Source organism: Emys orbicularis, chromosome 6 (genome assembly GCF_028017835.1).
Source record: "Emys orbicularis isolate rEmyOrb1 chromosome 6, rEmyOrb1.hap1, whole genome shotgun sequence".
NCBI lineage: Eukaryota > Metazoa > Chordata > Testudines > Emydidae > Emys > Emys orbicularis.
In genome coordinates, this window is record NC_088688.1 from 106,854,110 (window position 1) to 106,876,359 (window position 22,250).

Sequence of the window (22,250 nt, forward strand, 5' to 3'; positions counted from 1 at the left end):
AGTTTGAGAATACTAAATTCTGAAGAAACGCAGCAATTTAATACTGTACTACAAAGATTAAGTCTAAATACAAATATTCTAAATTTGTTGTAGTCACTAACAGAATAATCATCTGACCATGTCTCGAGAGTGGCTTAAAATGTCAGGTCAAGTTCTGCTTAAATGTTTATATAACTGATTGAAGTCAGTGGGAGTTAAGAACGTGTATCTGATCGCAGACTTTCGCCCTTAATTATTAGAGTAAATATCAAGCCACCTATACAAGTTGGGTAAAGTTAATTAAGCTAATGTATGTATCTCACTTAATACACACTGGGAAACAAACACATTAGAAATTGAATGTAGATGTGACTTGGTGAGTTCAATAAAATATGGCCATACATATTAAACAAAATCCTAATTAGTATTTAATTTGCAATTTACTAAAGTTCGGAACAAGCCATTATACCTTTATCTGTCTCTTTGAAGAGGTGTGTCACTGATTCTTAATCCTCTACTACAGTTTTAGAAAGAAACTTAAATTGCCTAATATTGATACTTGATAACAGATACCTTCATGTGTGCATAGAGTCTTTCACTAAAATACTGTATGGACTAAAGGCTATGGTAAAATGATCCTTCAAGCATCATAATAACTTAAACTAACTCTTATGTTTTGTTAACATTCTAAGTGTTACTTTTTCAGGGTGTGGTGAAAGCTAATGATGTACCTATTCCTAAAGTTGCTAGAAGAGGGAGAAAAAGAAAGGTAACAATATACTTAATTTCTCTACCTTATCAATAATTTTGTGATGGTGGCTTTCCTATTGGATTCTCACATTTTTTCAATAACAAATTATATTCCAATCAAAATTAATCTTCATTTGATTTTTGAATAAATTCAAAACTGTACAGCAGTATATCAGCAATTCATTCACTTAACAAATCCCTTTAGAATACAATGAAAATGCCAGTAAATCCTATAGTCCAGAAAAGCCCCCTTTCATTGGAAGCTTACAGAAAAACTGAGTACCAAATTCAACTTTTTTAGATCTAAGGAATGTCTTCAATATGATTATCTATCTCCTTAAGATTGACATAGATCAGAGAAAGCAAGAGAGATGAGACTGACTAATCTTTTGTTATATTGTGGCTCCTTTATTATAGTGGCATGGCAGTGCTACTGTAGTTAAGGTTGTGTCATGACTTCTGGGTTAGGGTTAGCAACCCAAATTTGGGGTCATTTGAGCCAGGAATTGTGGAGATACAAGTCCTGAGGTACTAGCCATTTTTCAGAAAGTTTCTAGTGGGCCTTTTTTTGCACAAAGCTAATGCTCAAATTGTCTAAATGCTCTCTCATTGGGTGTCTTGCACTACCTTGGGTAAAAACTGATCAACTAAGTCTTTGGGGACCCCAAATTGTGACTAGTATTTAAGAACATGTTCACTTATTTGCTTGCATAAATATGCAACCTGGAAGGATTACAGTGCACACTCGCCAGTAAAGAAAAAATAAATGAGGGTTTCTGTGCAACCACTTTATGCTTGCCTGGATAGTTGGAGGGATCGTGTTGATGCTGTTTTCCTTGATGAACACACTGCCACTTGCAACTGAAGAAGTGAGGTTCTTACCCACGAAAGCTTATGCTCCCAATACTTCTGTTAGTCTTAAAGGTGCCACAGGACCCTCTGTTGCTTTTTACAGATTCAGACTAACACGGCTACCCCTCTGACACTGCCACTGATGTTTTTCGTCTTGTGGGAGGAAAAGGAAGAGGTGCATGTGTACCTTCAAGATGCATTAGGCATTATTTCTATACAGAATTGTGTAGGTTATGTCAGTAGCAGGACATAAGGCTTTTATTACAGAGGGTATTGTCAGCAATGAGGTGGAATATGGAAGAATTCTAATGTTTTAATGATGGTGAAGTGAAAGTGTAGGTTGGGATGGTATCCTATAAGTGTTAAGGAGGTTGTAAAAGTCTGTGAATTAGTTCTTAAATTGTACTAATGGTATTCTTTCTGGGTAGTTGGCTAAGTATGTGTGTGTGTATGCTAGGATCTGGAACCTCCTGAATCTTCCATGAGTTTGTGCATATTGAGGCATTGCTCGAAGAGGGCATGGGCAACAACCTCTTCCTCTTTTTTTTTTTTTTTTTTTGGTCCTTTAGTAATGTGAGGTGGAAAGATGGAATCCTATGAGTGAGAGTGAATGGATTGTAAAAGCTGGAGAAGAGTGTGTACATTTCAGCAACTGCTGGCAGAATATCAGTATGTGTGTGAATTGGGCATTACTGAAAGGGAACAATTTAGTTTGCATGGGCAACCTTAACTGCATTTCCTGGTTTTCAGAAGTTTGAGTTTTACTCAACTCAATGTTCTACAAGGGGACAACATACTACAAAGCAACTTTAACTCTGTGTTAATGCATTAATGTAGTTTTTTTTTGTCATTTGAATTCATATTGGTGAGCACTTACTTGTACAAGTAGTCCAGATAAAGTCAATGGAACTATTTGTGAGCAGTCACCAATAAAAGTAAGGGTTTCACAACCTAGTCGAAAATTTGAGCCTCACAATTTGTTCTTACGTGATGGAATGCCACTAATTTCCTCTGAAATCTCCTCCCCTATTTTGGTGTTTTCTTCATCTCTGTTTCATTAAAGATTGTTCTGATGCTAATACTTAATAGCTTCATGTAAGTAGGTGCCATTTCTCTACTCCCTTTTCCCAAATCAACTGATCTATCATGCTTTTAAAGATTTATTTAGTTATTCCATAAAAGAGAGTGCCTGTTCTTTGCGCTAGGTGCTCGTTGACATGTTTATAGTCAGTGTAAATTGAGGATTTTGAACTTAACTGCTCAACAACCTGTTTTGAACAGCAATGTGCTTTAATTCTGCATAGTGTAAGCTGTGTCCAACTTGATTTTTAGAAGTTCGGCTCTGTTGCATGGGTGGAGTAACCAAGAACAGGAAGGTAAAAATGTTTACAGTGCCAAAAATGTGGTAGGCACTTCACACAACACACTGTCAATTTTCTTACCATCTAACTTTAGACAGTGAAGGGTTACAGTAATGAAAATAATATTTTCACTCAATTCTGCAAATGCTCTATTTTTTTTATTCTTTATACGGGTAGAGTATAACACTAGTTGTGTAATACTTTTTATTATAAAACTTCTGTTGCTGTTGCACAAAATGTAATTTGTTTTTTTCTGGAAAAAAAAAAACCAAACAAACCTGGGAAATTACATTCCCAACTTTTTAAAAGTGTATTTAAGGTTGTATTAAGTCAAGCCCTCAAAAGTTAAATCGCATAATTAAAGTTGTGCAAGTGTCTCTTCTTAGGGTATTTCTTCACTGCCAAAAAAAAAGTATATTCTTAACTCAGGTTATAATAGCAGTGATTACATGGCAACTCTGCTTTTAACTCTGGCTTTAACTTAAGCTGTTAACAACTTGGCTTTTAACTTAGTTTGTGTCGTCTTTCCTATTTTAACCCAAATTAGCTAACTCAGGTTAGCTAATCCAAGTTGAGAACACGTTTTATTTGCAATATAGACGTAGTCTTTGAGTGTGCGATTTTGTGGTACAGCTGTAGAACTACTTAAATAAGTACTTAAACCTGAAAGAGCATTACTGCACAAGCAGGGAGCTTCAGTCATGAGGCTTATGACCAGCTCTACTTTCCTCTGCTCCTTATTATTCCTGGTCTCTACCAATGTTTTTAAAAGGCACTCCCCATCTCTTCAAAGGGGCAGATCACAGACTGTGTCAGCAGCAAAAAGCTGTAGCAGCCGTGTCTTTACATCTGTGAGACTATATAGCCTAGTAGATTGAGGGTTGCTCTGTCATTTCTGAGGTGGTTAGTTCAAGTTTTCAGTAATATGCCATTGTGTATTGTGACCAGAGAAGCCCTCCAAAAGAGGAAGAGAGAAAAAAGGACTGAGAACAGAGCTTTCTTCAAAGTTTAAGCCTTTCAGGTTCCCCATCATCTTCCATCCCGTCACCCATGCTTCCTCTGAACCAGTTTAAAAAAAAAAAAAAAAAAAAGCACTGAAGCATAGCATTGAAATGAGATTGGCATGGGAAAAAGGAGCAATGTTTTCTGGAGAATTTCTTTTTTAGGTCTTCATTCAAGAGTCTTCTTGGTACAAAAGAGAACAGACTAGTTTGTGCCACTGCTGGTTCTGTCCAGGCTGATTCAGTGTGCAAGGCCATTTCTTCATGGAGTCCAGGCCTTTCTGATACAGAGATGTCTCAAAAAAATTTCCTCTGAATTTTCATTGTCCTACCAGGAATCCCATCTCCATGCACCAGTTTGCCTGGACCACCAATGCTACATACATTTTGCAACATTGCATTACCAGTTCCTGGCAGTACTGTTTGCTTTTCTCATGATCTTTGTTTTTCTCACAACTCTGATGGTAACTCTGAAGTCCCACCTACAACAGGTGACTTTTTGATACCCATCTGAGATATAACCAGTCAATACGTAAAGATACTTCCCACTGCTCGAGTTCCACAGCTGCCTCATCTATTTTCAGAGTTGCTCCTTAGTACTGCCTCAAGTTCTGGTCTACCTCTGGGTATTCTATTAGACATTCATGGTTCTAGTTGCCCAGGGAAAGATTTCACGATTTCTTTTCCTGATGGGGACTGCTCTAGTGAGTCCATTCATTTTGTATGACAGTGACCAGAAGTGGAAACTTTTCTATGGTGGGGATGCACTTCTCTACAAATTTTCCTTTTTTAGTAATGGACTTTCCAGAATCAGGAAGCAGATTAACTTCTGCATCACCTGAGGAAACTCAGATAGGCCCCATTTAGTTCAGGCAAATGGTTGTCCTATGAAGTTAATCACAACTTCCTAGAATTACAAACCCTTAAGAAGGTGGTTCTGACTTTCTCTTCTTAAGACTCCCTCTGGGTTTAGCTGCTGTTTACTTGAAAAGCAACAATTGGACATCTGGTATACTGACACTTCAGGTTGGAACAAGAAAGTAAAGTTAAAAATCCTGAATAAAGCAAGGGAAGCTCTCTTGCTATTAGAGCAGGAAGTTTTGTAGATTACTTATTTTATGTGTTCAGTAGTGTCTACTGGGTGCTTTCCAAGCCCTCATTAAGTGCAGTCCCTTATGTGAGGAGCTTGCAATATAAAGCATCTAATGATTAAAACCACTTATGTTTAAGCAAAAAATCAGCCTCTGTATCCAGTGATTAAATACATGGTGATTGGACCCATAAGAATAAAAACTAAATCATTGAGTCCTAAAGTAGTTAACAGAAATGTAGTGGTCTAGACACTGATTCCTACAGCTGTCTTTTCAGCATTTTGAACCTCTTGATCTGGGGGGAACTTCTAGTCCAGGACCCCCTCAAATTCCCAGACCAACAGCACTGGAGGCACTTGGCCTGGAACCTGAGATATTTTGCTTTCTAGAGCATGAATACTTGGTAGAGCATGTAGACTTGTTGCTCACATTTTGAAACTGTCCATAAATCCATTCTGAGAACTTGGTACTCATGATGCATTTGAAAGAGCAAAAATCCCATTGTTTCTGACAACCAGAGCTATATAACCTGGAGTTTCTTCTAGACAGGGCTCTTGACTGAACACAAGTCCTACCTTCCTGAAAGTCCAAGTCTCACTGTTTAGGAGCTTTGTGGTATATTCCTTCCACCTCTAGCCTCACAGTTCCTAATCCTTTAAACCTGCATCTCTTCAGAGACAACATCTGGAGTCTATGTGCATTATTTGATGCTTCAAATAATCTCTGAACCTGTTTTTTTAATATCTGGTGGAGTCTTCCCCATATTTCCTATTAAAATGTTTTTCTGTTAGTAGTTACATCAGTGAGGAGTGTTAATAAGTTTGAAGGCCTTATTTATCTGGAATCCTTACATGCAACTTGTTCCACATGTGATTCTTAGACCTTCACCAAAATTTTCTGTCTCCCAAAATTATGGTTTTAATTTGAACCAATTTATTTAAACATAAGAATGGCTAAACTGGGTCAGACCAATAGTCCATCTAGCCCAATGTCTTCTGATAGTGAGGAATGAACGGAACAGGGCAATTATTGAGTTACCCATCCCCTGTCATCGAGTGCTAGCTTCTGGAGGTCAGAGGTTTGTGGATACCCAGAGCATGACGTTGCATCCCTGACCATCTTGGCTAATAGCCATTAATGGACCTATCCTCCAAGAACATATCAAATTCTTTTTTAAACCCAATTATACTTCTGGCTTTCACAACATCCCCTGGCAACAAGTTCCACAGGTTGTGCATTGTGTGAAGAAGTACTTCCTTATGTTTGTTTAAACCTGCTGCCTATTAATTTCATTAGGTGACCTGCTGTTCTGATGTTGCATTGTGTTGTTTGTCTTTCTTGTGTTCTAAGCCCTTCCACACAAGGAGATAGGTTGCAAACTTAGATGTAGTCATGACTGACAGTCTTTTTACACAAAACTAATCTTTGAAGAAAATCAGGCACATTTTAAGATTAGGTGGTTGACCTAAGAAGGGATACAGTGCGTCCCTATCCACTATTTCCGGATGGATACATTCAGGAATTTGTCAGGTCTATAAATTGTTCATCAGAGATTTCCTTCCTTCTGTGAGGGCTCACTTAGTCAGGCATGTGGCCTTCAGAATGAACAAACAAACAACTCTTATTTGAGGGTGCAGTTGTGTTCCTCTTGGTTCTGTTTTCGTGCTATTTTAAGTTTCCCTCCTGTTTGTGGAGATTTGTTTTACAGCTGATTACATCCTAGCTGTAAATGGATCATAAAGCACCAGGTGCCAACAAAAGAGAAAAGTAAAATCTACTTACCTATCTGTAACTTACTTTCTCTGAAATGGACTCCTCATGCTCCCTGAGACTCCATTCAGGGCATCCTAACTTGCATTAAGTTCCAGCTGGAGGGGGTATTCTCTCAGTCTTTCGTTTTCACCTTTATGGGGCGTTTGTGCAGAGAGAGATGTAGAAATCCTGGGTTTCCCTTATATTAGGATCTTCCTTTGCCATAAATCTTTATTTTCATTTGTTTTATATAATTAATAAAGTAGATAGATTCACTGTCTCCATGCAGGATACTTTGATGTTTATTCATTCGAATTTATAGATATCTTCTCAGTTTGGGCTGTTAGTTGGGGAACTAGGGAGGCATTTAGTTCTCTGAATAGCTCCACCCATTGTTACTATATTGTGAAACTAGAGAGAGGTTATTTTTTTAAAAGGAAGTATCTGTGTAGGGAAGATAAGGGAGAATTAATTACAGAGTTGTAATGGATCACCGAGCACTGGGTACCCACTTCAGAGAAGAATAAGAGGTAAAGTTCAGTTACCTACCCATAATTTTTCCTTCTGAGAGCCAAAAGCAGTCTTTAACGGTAAAAGAATGTATATTGTAAGTAATCTTTCAAAGACTTAATTTTTACAGAATGAGTCTAGTTTCTTTTTCCAAGACAGTTTATTGCTCTGAAATTATCTGAGTGTGTGCGATATAGTGGCTAATGTTCTGTGTGTGTTCATGTATGTGTAGTTTTTGTTTAAATCTGAAAATGGTTGGTGTATAGTCTGTTAATTGCAGTATGGATAAACCAACTATATTTTAAGTGTAGCCTCAATTGTTAAAACTTATTACAAGTGTTTTCAGATGATACCCATCTTGTGCATGTGTGTCATGGTTGAAATAACATTAACAGTTACTGCATTTGTAGCTTCTTTAAGTGGTGTGTATATTATGTCTGAGCAGAAATGAGGGCTGGTCTACACTAAAGCTGTAAGTTGACCTAAGTTAGCTACTTCAGTTATGTAAGTTACGTAACCGAAGTCGACGTAACTTAGGTCGACTTACAGCGGTGTTTACACTGCGCTGTGTCAACTTGCCTTCTGCCTCTTGGGAAGGGGGAATAGAGACCTCGACAGGAGAGCGTTCTGCTATCGACTTAGCTTGTTTTCACCAGACCCACTAAATGGACACCGCTGCAGCAGTGCCAATTTAGCCGTAAGTATAAACAAGCCCTGAGAAGTAGTTGGAAGAACAGGGGTGAAGGGAGATTATCATTTTTAATTATATGAATTGTGTCCTTTAAAACAGTCTGAAAAACAAGCAGAAGCTGAGGAGGCAGCAGTAGCAGTGGCAACAGCTACAACAGTGGCAGCAGCAACAACTGCAGTAGTTGTGGCTCCTAAAGTGAGCCCTAAAAGAGGAAGACCAGCAGGTAACTTCACCATAAGTCTGACTTAATTTTTTTCCCATTTAATTTTTTTAATGGAGAATGAAAGAATTTACTTCTGTAGACAACAAGTATTACAACGCATTTGCTCTCTAAGGCTATGTCTACACTAGAGAGCTTACAACAGTACAGCTGTACTGATGCAGCTGCGCTGCTGTAAGATCTCTTGTGTATCCGCTCTATGCTGAAAAGAGAGAGCTCTTCCGTTGACATAAGTAATCCACCCCCTACAAGCAGAGTGATGAGCTGTATTGGCGGGAGAAGCTCTCCCGTCGACATAGCACTGTGCACACTACTTATGTCACTCGGGGGTGGAATATTCACACCACTGAGCGACATAAGTGGTAATGTAGACATCGCCTAATGCTGAAGGTGACCTCAAAGTATAAAACAGCTTAGTTGTAGGGTTGTGTGCTGAATGTCCCAAATATCAAACTGTGAAGTGTTCAGCACGTAAGAGTTTCAACTATTAGACTTTGTGATGTCCTCTGAAATAATATATTTATTATATTGTGATACAAATATCACCCTCACCATGCTGTTGATGTCACAACTATTGCAGAACCCTGCTTGTCTATAGAGTATCTGGTAAGAGCTAGTTATTGCTGTGTGGCATAGTGCTACAAAGATTTATATTTTATCACAAAGATTATAAAACTGATACTTTAAAAAACAGGTTGCAAACGCATATCTGTGGGCTACAATTAAAAAAAATAAAAGATTGGGGGGGCGATGCGGAGAGCACTATCAGTTACTGGGGATCTGTGTTTAGTTGTGAGAGTACTAGCATAAGGTTAACTGAGGTGCCACTTGCAGCAGTACCCAGTGTCTCTGTAATTCCAGAAGAAGACATGTAACAAACTAAATATCGACCTGGAATGATTTGCCATCAGTGGAATAGTACAATTGTTTCATATCATGCGCTACTGTGAGGATAAATACACTAAAGATTGTGAAGTGCTTTGACAGCTACTGATGGGAAAATGCTACATAAGAGATAGGAACATTTGCTTGCTGTCCTATATAATACCTAATATTATTACTGCAGATTCTTTAATATGACTATTAATAAAAGCATGTATATTTATGGCTGCTAGATTTATTTCACCTTTCATTAAAGTTCACCAGGCTTTATTAGGCTGGGAAAAAGGAACACTTGCGTTGTATCTTAAATGTTATAAATTACCAAACTGAAAAAAAGATACAAAAAACAGTATGAATGAATACTTAGGACTTGTCAGTTACCATCAATAAAGATACATTTATATTTATAAAAGGTTTTCAGAGACAAAACTGAAATATCCCAAAGATGGGGAATCAAATATAAAGGTTAGGAGATAAGGAAGAGTGATGTGCAAAAGCATCTCAGACCTAGTAGGGGGCTGCATGTGTAATTCTATTCTGTATACACCACACTCATAACCATAGTGTCTGAGCATCTTTGAGTAGTGAATTAAGCAGCGTGACTATCTGCCATGAGTTTGGTCTCTCATTTTCTCTCCCAAAGGAGTAGGTGCAATGAAGTGTTTGGTTTTTATTTAGGATTTTTTATTATTATTATTATTATTATTATTATAATGCACGGCACACATATTGCTGTATATTAGGGAAAGCAAAGTCAAGGAAATGTGCCTTGTACTAAGATCAGAAGTTGTTGAAATTTGTGATGGTCCTTTGCTCCTTTGGGAGTTCATTCTGCGGTGTTGGGCAAGCCCTTGAGAAAGCTTTATCTCCTTCACAGACAAGCTTTATCTTTTCATTATGTAGGTGGTAATTTCTTTGTGCAGCTTTGATAAGAATGTTCCTGGAATAAAGCATTCATTTCTGGATACCTGAACACAAGGAAACCTGTAGGGAGCTCAGAGAAGAGTAAGAAAAACAATTGAGGGACTGAAGGGATTTTTTTTTTAAGGAAGATTAAAAGCAGTGAATATTGTGAAAAGTTTGGTAAACAAGTGAAAGGGAGAACAGAACTATCTATGAAATCTGTATAATATGAAAATATTGCTAACAATTCTGCTCTATTTTTGAAAATAGCAAGATTTAATGTACTGCAGTTTTTAATTTGTGAAAAGTCATAAGTACTGTGTAAATATACTTGTAAGTAAAAGCTCTTTAAAATTCACAATTTAATACTACATGAGAAAATAGTTCTTTGCGCAGTTATGTACATCATATTAGCCTGTAGTGTGGACAACAGATAAGTTGCTTCTGATACTCATGTATATCTTCTGGCATTATGAAAACAGAAGTTTTGGGTTTTTTTAAATGCAGCCATAGCTTAACTGATTTTAGGGGTTTTTTTGGCATGGAAGCTAGGAAGTTATATTTGACTTTGAATTAATTTCTTAAGTCATCCGCACAATCTCTCCTAGCAAAACATACAATTTTAGCAACTTAAAATGGATTGTAAAATGTTTAGAACATAAGAGATATTATCTGTTATGCTTATACACAGAATGTAAGCAATAAAAGGAGTCAATATAAAAGCCAGATGGAATTAAATACACCCTTCTGCCCTTCTCTGGGGAACATATCGCTAGGTAATATGCAACACAGCATCCCCTGGCATTAGTGTGTCATGTGCGTTTATTGCTTAGCAATGCTGCACACTAAATCCAGTGGCATCTCAGATATTGGGAAGTACATTTCCTAGCAACATATTCAGTGGAGGCAGCAGGATAGCATCTCCTGCAGATTTTAATCTAAAGTGGTACTGTGCCCAATATTTTCATCTTGCAGTACTTAGGATAGAAGTGCCAAGGAGGTAGAGAAATTATTTAGCATATTGTAAATATATGATGAAATTAAGAAATCTCTGAAAAGGTGATAGGTCAGCATATCAATCCCATTCAATATTATCTCTCTGATGTTGTTTTATCAGTTGATGTTGCTATGAGAATAGTCAATTTTAAATAAGAAACAAGTAGAGGCTGTAGACTAACCTGATCTTTCTATTTGAACATTAGCTACAGAAGTAAAGGTCCCAAAACCAAGAGGAAGACCCAAATTGGTGAAACCACCTTGTCCTTCAGAAAGTGACATGTGAGTTGGATTTTAATATATAATCTCTTTACATATTGTAAATCAAATGGCTGTTTTCGAGAAGCTAGCATAACTGTGTCACTGAGTGCCTGAGCACTGTTTTTCCTGGGGTGGTGTTTATCAGTAGGTGGTTGCTTGCTTTGGTAGATGAAGCAGTTACTAAAGACTTAAATCAGCTGTAAGTATGCCAAGGTAGTTCAAACTCAGGCACGATAGAAAGCTCTTTTTCTCCCTAATTTGAAAAATTTCTTCAAAGAGCCTTATTTTCTGTTAAGTTTGTCTGTACATTTATATCTTAATACCAGATACTCATTTTTGTGATGAAGAAACAGGGAGGATCATGCAAAAAACCTGTACTAGCCTTTTACAGCTGCTTTATTAAGGTTTGTAATAAGAAACCCCCAGAATCCCACAAGTGAACACCATGGAATCTAAGTGCTGTTTGAAATGGAATAGTGCTATGTACACATCCCTTTTGCCCTATATTAGGGTCATGCTAGCTTTTAACCATCCTAATAATTGAAAGAATAGTCAACTATTTGTATATTCTAAACTTGCATAGTTCTCTTTAGAAGGTTTATAGGACATATGTGCATCTACATTAGATATGTGCCTTAAATAAATGTCTTGGTATAATAGATTTAAAAGGTTAGCATTTACTGCAAACATACATGTGCTTAGCATTAAGTATGTAAGCCAGTCCATTGAAGTAATTGGTACTGCTCGCATGCTTAAAGTTAATCATGTGAGCAAGGGTTTGCAGGATTGGGGTCTAAGTCAGTTAAAATGAGAAGAGGGAGTTTGCATCTCATGAGCCCTAAATTTACAAATACTTAAGCACATGTTTAACTTTATGCACATGAATAGTCTCGCTGACTCCTTGCACTAACTTCAGTAGGTCTACATATATGCATACAATTAAGCACATGCATAAGTGTTTGCTGGGCCCAAGTACTAAACATTACTATTATTTGTCTCTGTGAATTCAGATATAACAGGGGATAAACCCACTTTCTAAAGGATATCTTCATAATCAAAAGGGTTTGGGAATTGACCTATTTTTTGTAAAGATGAACTATGAAGTGATGAAGCACTCTTTTTAATAAAGCCATTTATGTAAACATTCATTTCTTCTTTGGCTATTGAGAGTACTTGGCTCCATTTTACACTCAGTATAGATAAGGATTACGAAGCCTAAGCATGGACACTGACTGAAAGATAACTAATTTTTTATTACATTTTAGTGTTCATGAGGAGGATAAGACCAAGAAAAAAATACCAGAAGAAAAACAACCAAAAAAACAGCTGAAAAAAGATGAGGAGGGTCAGAAGGAAGAAGACAAACCAAGGAAAGATATTGACAAAAAGGAAGGAAAAAAAGAGACTGAACCAAAAAGGAAAAGTGCCACTAAAGTGGGTTCTACATCAGCCTCTGATTCTGAAGAGGATGGAGAAGAGCAGGAAGGTGATAAGGTAAGATATATGTTTCTTTGATTAGTTTATGTCTTGGCTGTTGATTTATTTATTCTTCTAAACTGGGGGAAAACATCCACTAAAAACAATGGTTTAGTGAAGATATGCCCTGAAGCTAATTCCAGGTCTTTAATTCTGGGCATTAACAGTTGCAGTCTAGTGTTCAGACTCCCATACAGAGGCATGCTATGGAATGAGAAGCTGCAGAACTCTTTTCCAAAAGGCAATTTCAGTAATCCTTGGTATTAACTAGGAGTAATTTTTTTTTAAGTGGCTTTAATTTAAATCCACCCTTAGGCAAGTAGCATCTTTTAATACGAAAAAATGCCGTTTAGGCAATATAATAGAACCTTGACTGCATGGGGCTTTTTCTATAATTGCTTTTTTAGAGCATACTAAGGGTTTTGTGAGATTTATTTTGAAAGAAAAAAACTAGAATGCTCTGATCATTTCAGAGTTGATTCCTTTTATGGATTTTGTGGCTTTTTTTTTTTTCCCCCTCCCTCCCCCCCGAATGTGCGATAACAGATGACTTGCTCCATCTGAGAGAAGAAAATGAGTGCCAGCAAACTTAAATTTATTACTATCGCATACATGAGAATCTCTTACCACTCACTTATTAGAGGTAGTTGTGGGGAATTCTAGATCTTGTCCACGTGCCCTTATCAAACAGATGTAGTGATTTAGTTCTGAAATTTTAACTGCTGACATTTTTTTGATTTGTAGTAATCTAAATATTCCTCTCTTCCCACCCAATCTCTAAACTCTGTTAAATGAAACAGAAGAGAAAAGGAGGAAGAAACTTTCAGGGTGCTCATAGGAGGAATATACTAAAAGGCCAACATGAGCGAGATGTAGGAGAAAGAAAACGCAAGCAAGAAGAGCCAATGGAATCAGAGCCGTGAGTATATTCTTTAATATGTAGTGGTTGTGCAAGCTGATAGTAGTGGCTGAGAATAACATGAAGAGACAAAATCTGAAGAAAAATTCCTTTAGCGAAGAAAAATCCTTTCAGTCTGAAATATCTGGTGGTGGTTTCCCCTTTTCTAGTGATATTTTTTTCTAACTTTTCTTGTAACATATCCTCAATTTACATAGATGAATATAAGGGATGAATATAATTTGGGGGATGGTGGGAGAAAATTGGACTTCAGAGAACATAAAAAGTATTGTCAATCTTGCAATATCTTAGACTTCCCAATATCAGGGCAGAGTTGACAGGTTCTGTCTAGAATTATTGTGACTATTAATGCTTCCTATATTCAAGCTTACCTTTATGAAGAAAGAGAACTTAACTCTGATCCATGTACCATGTCTTAAATCTTGAATATATGAGGCTGAGAGAGTGCTAGGGCTCATTAATTCCATGGCTGTGGAATTCTGATCAGGTTATAGAATGCATAGGGTTCCCTGGAAAACATTTCCTTCTCTGTCTGGCAGCTGGAGCCCACACCGTCAGACAGAACAAGGAAAAGGTTCTGGCTTATGCTACTCTGGCTCTGCAAAGCCAGTTGAGTGATTTCAAGAGCAGTCTGCACTCAGAAGAGAAACTATCACAAAAGAACCAAGCATCAGCATGGAGAGAAGATGCTGCCAGAAACTTGGGGGGTGGGGGGACACTAGGAAGAAATCTCTGTCCTGTTCTGGAGAGCAATTCCAGGAATGGGTGAAGAAGGAACCACCAAGAGATCATGATGTCCCCATCCCCACAGTTGGTGGGAGGGAGGAAGAAAGGGAGAACAAGGTAACAAAACTCTGGGAGAAAAGGAGATGAGAAAATAGTCCCTCCCTCTCCACATAATGACAAAGTCTAACACTAAGGTTCCCCTCCAACCTTTCCATGCCTAGTAACAAGAACGCAGACTCAATCTTTCTGTCCTCCTCAACCACCCTTTTCCTGGCAGCCTAAACTTATTCCTTTTTGCTAGCTGCCAAATTGCAAGCATCTCCAGCTCCCAAAGATGCTAAACTGCCCCTACCATTCCTCAACAACTGGTCTTAATGTTTTGTTAATGCTTAATTATGTGCTACACTTCTAATTCTGCAACAAATTGTAATGTATTGATTTGATTATTCATTTTAATACTAATGAAATAAAGAAACTCATTTTAAATATCTTTCAAGTTTACTTTTATGCTTCTGAGGAGCTAGAAACAGTTGCATTTAAATTATTATAGGTAGGAGAGCATTTGTTTCAGCCTTGGGATTCAGCGTATCATGGAATATGCAGGCCTTTATTATCGCTAGTGACTAATGTTAACGATAAACCTAGAACCAAAAAAAAAAATTAAATGTGCTCTTTACTTCTGCAGTACTCTCTGCCTGCATGTTAATAAGAAGGAAGTCTGTTATTCCTCACAGAACTAATAGTCTAAACAGACGGAACAATCTTGCTTATGCATCTTAAATTTGTTCTACTGTGCCTCTGTATTATTCCTTTATATTTAAAACTGTATTTTGTTCTGGGCTGCCGGTGTCATGAAAGATACTCTATGAAATTTGTTTTGTGTTCCTGTAAATCTGTGAACCTGTAATTGGTTAGAATGAGAGGAACATCCAGAATATGCTTAAGGACTTTTTTTTTTTTTAATCGATTTTTTGGGTCAGTTTTTGATATCTGTTGTGTCAACTGCATCAAAAATATACTGAATATGCATTGCAGAAAATGTGATTCCTCTGCATGTTAGGATTTCCAAACGTAAAATAAGACTTTGTATATATGTAGAAGTTGTACCAACTATAATACAGTCTAAAGCAGTGGTGGGCAACCTGCGGCTGATGGGCCGCATGTGGCCCGTCAGGGTAATCCACTGGCGGGCCATGAAACAGTTTGTTTATATTGTCTGTCCGCAGGCAAGGCCACCCGCAACTCCCAGTAGCCACAGTTCGCCGTTCCTGGCCAATGGGAGCTGCGGGAAGTGGCGCAGGCTGCAGGGACGTGCTGGCTGCCACTTCCCACAGCTCCCATTGGCTGGGAACGGCGAAACGCAGCCACTCGGAGCTGCAGGTGGCCGTGCCTGCGGATAGTCAATGTAAACAAACTGTCTCACGGCCTGCCAGCGGGTTGCCCCCCACTGGTCTAAAGACTTGATAAGCAGGGATTTATAGTGATTCCTGAACCATGTAGTTGAGAGTTTAAAACTTTTATTTTGTTCCAAAATAAGACACTAAGACTTTGTAATGTTTTCTCTCCTCCTTATGTGACTGAAGGGTGGCCATGCCATTATCCTGAAGTTTTTTCCTTTAAGTCCTTGTTTTCATTTTATTGTGTTGTATTAGTATTTTCACTCATCCTAAGGGAAAGAGCCATGAGATTTGTAAAAATACTGGGGGGGGGGGGGGGTAAAAGGGGGGACAGGAATTCTTTACACTGCTTATTAAGGTGTTTCAATGTGATTAATACATAATATGGCCATTTGTATTAGGGCACTTACGGTGTTTCTGTAGATTTCTCTCCTCCACTGTTGGGGGTGGGGGCAGGATTTGTGTGGAGTTTTTGGCGGGGGGGAGGCGGGGGAAGGTGCCATATGATAGGGACTGTTAGAATCCCGCACCCCGATTACTATGTGTAGCTGGTGTAGAACCAAGTGCCACTTTTAAAGTCTGATGTGAGCCATTAAAGTGTTCTTGAAGTCATAAAATATTCTGTTGTGTGAATCTTTCATACAGTGCATTTTTCTTTTTAACTTTCACATGTGACAAAAGCACAGAGAATAAAATTTATAAATCTGTACGATTCCTTGTGGCTTGATTAATTTGTTTATCCTTCCATTAATGGTTTGCTATGTGTAAACGCTGATTGCTATTGAAAGCAATTTGTTAATCTGGGAGATTCTGCTATCCATGCTGTTATTAAATTAATCATCATCTACTTCATTATGCAAGATCAGTGTTTGTCCTTTTCTTGTGCTGATGTTTTGAGTTACTGCCTTAGTCATGAAACAGCATATCTCATTTAAAAAAGTTGAAATTGCAGACTTTAAAAGAAGACAAACATGTTGTAAAATGTTTAAAATTTTTAATAGGCAGAGTAAAGAGGAAAACAAGAAACCAGAAGTAAAGAAGATGGAAAAGAAGCGAGGTTAGTTTAATGAAGCTATACAGAATATTTTTAGCCTCTTTAATTTTAAATAAAACATATCTATAAACTGAAACTTCATTAGCGAGGGGTTTCTGGATCAAAACAATCCAAGATATTTGGGCTGCGACTCTGCTTCTTGCAAGTACTTTAGGCAGTGCATTTTTGTTCCAAGTCTTTTGCTACATCCCTGCCTCCCATGTGTTTCTCTGCCTTCAGCAGTACAAACAAAGCCACTCTCCAGTACTCCCGGTTTATCCATTGTCATTCCATTTTTAAAGCTGTTTACGTGGGTAGCAGGGAGCAGCGTCTTTCTCCATCTCTTAGGAGAAATGTCTGGTTCTCTGCACCCTGAACAGGACTACTCAGGAAGTTCCTGTGCTCCATTTGTTTTTTCTCTTCTGCCCCATCATAGCAGAGCAGTTGACAAGGCGTTTCAATCTTTAAGACGACACACTCAGGAGCCCTATCACAACTACTCACAGACACTTGTTCTGCCAAGGGAAGGGCTTCGGCTCTGGACAGCTTACTGGGGCCTCCACATCCTTGCACACTAACCCGGACACCTTTGCAAGGGAAGGTCATTCCTTTTCATTCCTTGGGGCTCAGCAAAGTTGACTGTCCTCACAAAAAAGGAATTCTTGGGGGCCAGTCCAAATATCTCCCCTCCCACCTTAGTAAAATTCTTTAATATTTGCTACATCCTGATTTGTCTATGATTGGAGAAGGGCTCAGAATCCATAATGGAAAACTAGTCGCTTTATTTCCTTTCTGGAATTGGTCCCCTGCACTTGTACTCTTCTATACCCCCCCCCCCCAAGAGAAGCCTTTCAGTGCTTCTACAGTAGCCCCTTCAGGATCCCTTAATACAGACGAGTGAGGCTGTTTAAAGGTCTGCTTTTAACAAAAATAATATAGGTGTTTCAAGACCACTTTGGGAGTTACTGGTTTGTGCGTGGTGATGTTTCAGAGACTAAGACAAATCTGAGATTCCTCCAGTATTTTATTGGAAGCTGTTTTGTCCAAATGTCTCTGAATATAAATGTATACATATAAGAACAAATAATGTAGAACATACTTACCGGAAGGGGGACTCTTTCCTGGGAAGCAGTGACTTTGAAAAAGATTTGGGGGTCGATAATCAGCTGAACAGGAGCTCAAAACGCAGTGCTGTGGCCAAAAGGGCTAATGCGACTCTCGGATGCATAAACATGAATCTCAAGTAAGAGTAGAGAGGTTATTTTACTTCTGTTTGGCACTGGTGTGACTGCTGTTGGAATAGTAGGTCAAGTTCTGGTGTCCACAATTTAACAAGGATGTTGATAAATTGAAGAGGGTTTGGAGAAGAGCCACAAGAATGATTAAAGGATTAGAAAACATGCCTTATAGTGATAGACTCAAGGAGCTCAATCTATTTAGCTTAACAAAGAGAAGGTTAAGGGGTACCTTGATTAGTCTCTCAGTACCTACATAGGGAACATATACTTAATAATGGGCTCTTCAGTCTAGCAGAGAAAGGTATAACATGATCCAATGTCTGGAAGTTGAAGCTAGACAATTCAGACTGGAAATAAGGTGTAATTTTTAATGGTGAGAGTAATGAACTGTTGTAACAAAAACAACAAGGAATCTGGTGGCACCTTAAAGACTAACAGATTTATTTGGGCATAAGCTTTCGTGGGTAAAAACCTCACTTCTTCAGATGCATCTGAAGAAGTGAGGTTTATGCCCAAATAAATCTGTTAGTCTTCAAGGTGCCACCAGACTCCTTGTTGTTTTTGTAGATACAGACTAACACAGCTACCCCCTGATACTTGACACCATGCAAGGAACTGTTGTAACAACTCACCAAGGGTAGTATTGGATTCTCCATCACTAGCAATTTTTAAAATCATAATTAGTTGTTGTTCTAAAATCTATGCTCTAGAAATTATTTTTTGGCAGCTCTGTGGCCTGTTAAGAAGATCAGATGATCACAATGGCCCCTTCTGGCCTGGGAATCTATTAGTTGGGGGAGATGGGAGTCCTAGAAAAGTGAGAGAGAACAAATTTTCCATTTGTTTGTAGTATATCCAAAACACACACCATTTACTAACTGAAGGAAGTACAGAAGATAGTTCAGCACGTATGGATTAGTCAAAGAACCAACCCCTCCATTTCATTTTATCACTAATAAACTTGTCCTGGCAAAGCACATGCATTGTCTGCTTGCCAGCCATCTTATTTGACAAATTTGAACTACTTTTTTAAGTGACTGGTTATTTCCAAGTTCCTAGAAGCACCACGTGTGGCAGGGTGACTCTCGCAGGAGGAGGGTCTGGCCACCTCTTTTCCTCCACTTCGTGGGGTGCCAGGCACCTTATCGAAAGGCTGTTCAAATACTTATATCTTGCTTATTATCCGGACTTCTTTTGCCTGGGTTAACAACTATATTGTATTTCCAATTGTATTTTGACAATTAGACATAGGTATGGAAAATTGTTGTAATGTATAGCATATGCTGCTGCGGAGAACATTGCATAGATTGCCAAATATTGTCCAATTTTTTTAAAGTAATTGTGTTGCAGCACCCGATACACTAATGGTTTTGATCAAAATAGAGTACTTTATGGTTAACTGATATGGCTGCTTATCCATACATACATTTTTTTTCTTCATTCAATCAGCAATTCATGTTTGTAGAAATCTTGTTCTGAAAGATATCCTGCATTAATAGATTTGATAGTCACTACATCATTCACATAAAATTATTTTTAATCTTTAGAAACATCAATGGATTCTCGGCTTCAAAGGATACATGCAGAAATTAAAAATTCGCTCAAAATTGACAATCTTGTAAGTATGTTGTGTTTAATAACAGGTGTATATGTACAGTGCAGTCAGCTAAAATGTTTTGGAATGCTCTGAAATATTACACAGATTGTTGCACTTAAAGGTATGCCATCAGATAAACTTGCATCTTAAAAAAAATAAACCTTGACTTTAAGATTAATACTAATAGATTTTTCAAACCGAATTCTAAAATTCTAACTTACTTTTCATTATTATATCTAAATTCTTAAAATATGCACTTCACTTACCTTGTACAAAGAAACCTAACCTGTTTTCACATTTTTCTATTATCTGTCCACTTCTAGTCCACTTTCTGGAACTGGTGCACTGTGAAGTTTGTACAGGATAATGCTGTGAAATTTGGGTTGCACAGAATGCAAGGGGATGTTTAAATCCTACTGTCACCAACTTGCAAGGTCAAAAATCATGAAACAGACTGGGGGAGGTTGGTGAAAACCATAAAAAAAAATTTAAAACTAGTATTACTACTACATCCCCTTATCCCATCAACTGGGGTTGGATTCTCATGCAAGAATCTGCTATCTTCATCTGTCCAAAGTGGCACTAAGGTCCACTGTTTACTCTCTTCTTTGAAGCAATCTATCCATTGCATTCTCAGCTTTCCTCATGGTCTCTCGCCTACCTCCTTCTCCTGCCATGCTATCTTCACAGGTGCAGGTGCTCTTCATTCAACCTCTGTATGTATTTGAACCAGTGACTTTTGTCAGCCACATTACTTTGAGTTCTGTCCTATTTCTTTCCTTCCAAAATCTGGCCCTTTGTGTAACTTCCTTTGACTTCTTGTGACTGATGGGGAAGGTTGCTTCCCTACTGCCTTCTCACTAGACGCTATGCTCCTTCTGTTGTCACTATATATTCCAGCAGCAGTGGGGGGGAAGAGGGAAGAGTGCAGTTGGGCTAGAGAGTGGACATGTTGTTTGGGGTCCTTCTCTGCCCTTTCCTCATTGCTCATCATAGCCCTTTCTGGGGAATTAAGGGAAAGGGTAGGAGAGCTGGTGTTGCGTCCAGCCCAGTGCCTGCTCCTCATTGCTCTATTTGCCCCAGGTGAACAATCTGCAGCAGTGGTGGGCAACCTGCAGGTAATCCACTGGTGGGCTGCCAGACAGTTTGTTTACATTTGCACGGCCACCTGCAGCTCCCATTGCCCGCCATTCCTGGCCAATGGGAGCTGCGGAAAGTGGCGCAGGCTGCAGGGACATGGTTGCCCAGCACTGATCTGCAGTCTGGAGAAGCTGACTCTGCAGCAAGCACTGCAGTGGCCTTTGCTAGTGGCAGCCTGAGCTGCAGTATGGCATTTGCAGCTCAGTCTGCCAACACTGATATCTAGTGCTTGAAGCAACAAATTCAGCATGAATTTCAGCTCAATCAGAAATCCTGGGCTGCCAGAATTTTTTTGCAAGAGACAAATAAAAATAGTCAAAAATCACAGGACTTGTGAAAATATCGCAAGAATTGGCAATCATGAAATCCAAATAAATGGTGCTTCTTCAAGTGCTTGCATATGTCCACTACACTGTAGGTGTGTGAATGTCCCACACACTGGTGCTGGAGAGTTTTACTTAATAGTACATGTAGGGGTGGCCCCACCCACTTCTTAGATCCTTGTGCTCCATACAAGGGCAGAAAGGGCATAGCTGCCCTGCCCCTCCTTCAGTTCATTCTTACCATCCATGGACAGTGGTTGGACCATCTTGTTCCTGGTGAACAAACTTATTGCTGATTGGTCACTTACCTAATGTTACTCTTTTTGTTTTTTTCTCATCATTTGATTTTTCTTTGTTCTAATTTTGTTTTAGTTTGCATTTTTTCAGTTCACCGTCTTCAGGCCTCAGCCAGTGCTGGGTAAGCCTATGCCAAGATCCCTAAATCTTGGCACTTTGCTCAGGTTGTCGGAAGCCCATGTCTGATGGAGACCCTCATTAACACTATATCAAGTGCTTAAGCAAAGTCTGCTTGAGAGACAGGTGCACTATTTGTTGCAGTTTCAAGACAGGATGAAAACGCTGAGAAAAGAGTGTTTTCATTACATCCTAATGGAGGTGGCACTTAGATTGGCATCAAAACCACCTAGATTGCCCAAGGAGGGCTGTTTCACGACTCATTCCCAGAGCACTCCCCCAGCTGTCTATACATGGGGCCACATGAGGTCCCCATCACCGGGACTTGTCTTCCTCTAGGCCGAGGGCTTCAGAGTGTTTCCTGCCACAGAAACAAAACTAAGTTGGCATCAGGTTCCTCAGAGATCGGGAATTGGAATTCCTTCAGAGAAGGCTGGTCCAGTACTGATCTGTAGAGTGCACCCTCTGACTCTCTGCTCCCTGGTACCGGCTCATACAGCGGGACCTGAGCCATTGACTCCTGGGCCATTGAAATGGGCTATTTATTTGGCTGGGACAGATCAGACTTCTCTGATCACAGCAGGACAACCACCCATGTCGGTACCAACAATGTCTGACGCTTATGGCAAAGCAAGGGACTTATGTTTGTCATTACCACTGTTGCCATTACATTAGGATGAGGACTGTCAGCCAGTGTCAGTGCAGGTGCTGATGATGTCTGCATCAGGTCTCTCTATT

General features: G+C 38.9%; 1 protein-coding gene across 1 annotated transcript in view; it reads left to right on the plus strand.

Moving 5' to 3' along the window:
• PSIP1 (PC4 and SRSF1 interacting protein 1) overlaps positions 1–22,250 on the plus strand; it is a 60,752-nt gene that overhangs the window by 23,939 nt on the left and 14,563 nt on the right. Inside the window, exons 7-13 of the mRNA XM_065406056.1 lie at positions 686–748; positions 8,087–8,210; positions 11,195–11,270; positions 12,515–12,743; positions 13,526–13,644; positions 16,769–16,824; positions 19,586–19,656. Of these exons, the coding sequence (XP_065262128.1) occupies positions 686–748; positions 8,087–8,210; positions 11,195–11,270; positions 12,515–12,743; positions 13,526–13,644; positions 16,769–16,824; positions 19,586–19,656 (738 nt within the window). The remainder of the gene's footprint in view (positions 1–685; positions 749–8,086; positions 8,211–11,194; positions 11,271–12,514; positions 12,744–13,525; positions 13,645–16,768; positions 16,825–19,585; positions 19,657–22,250) is intronic.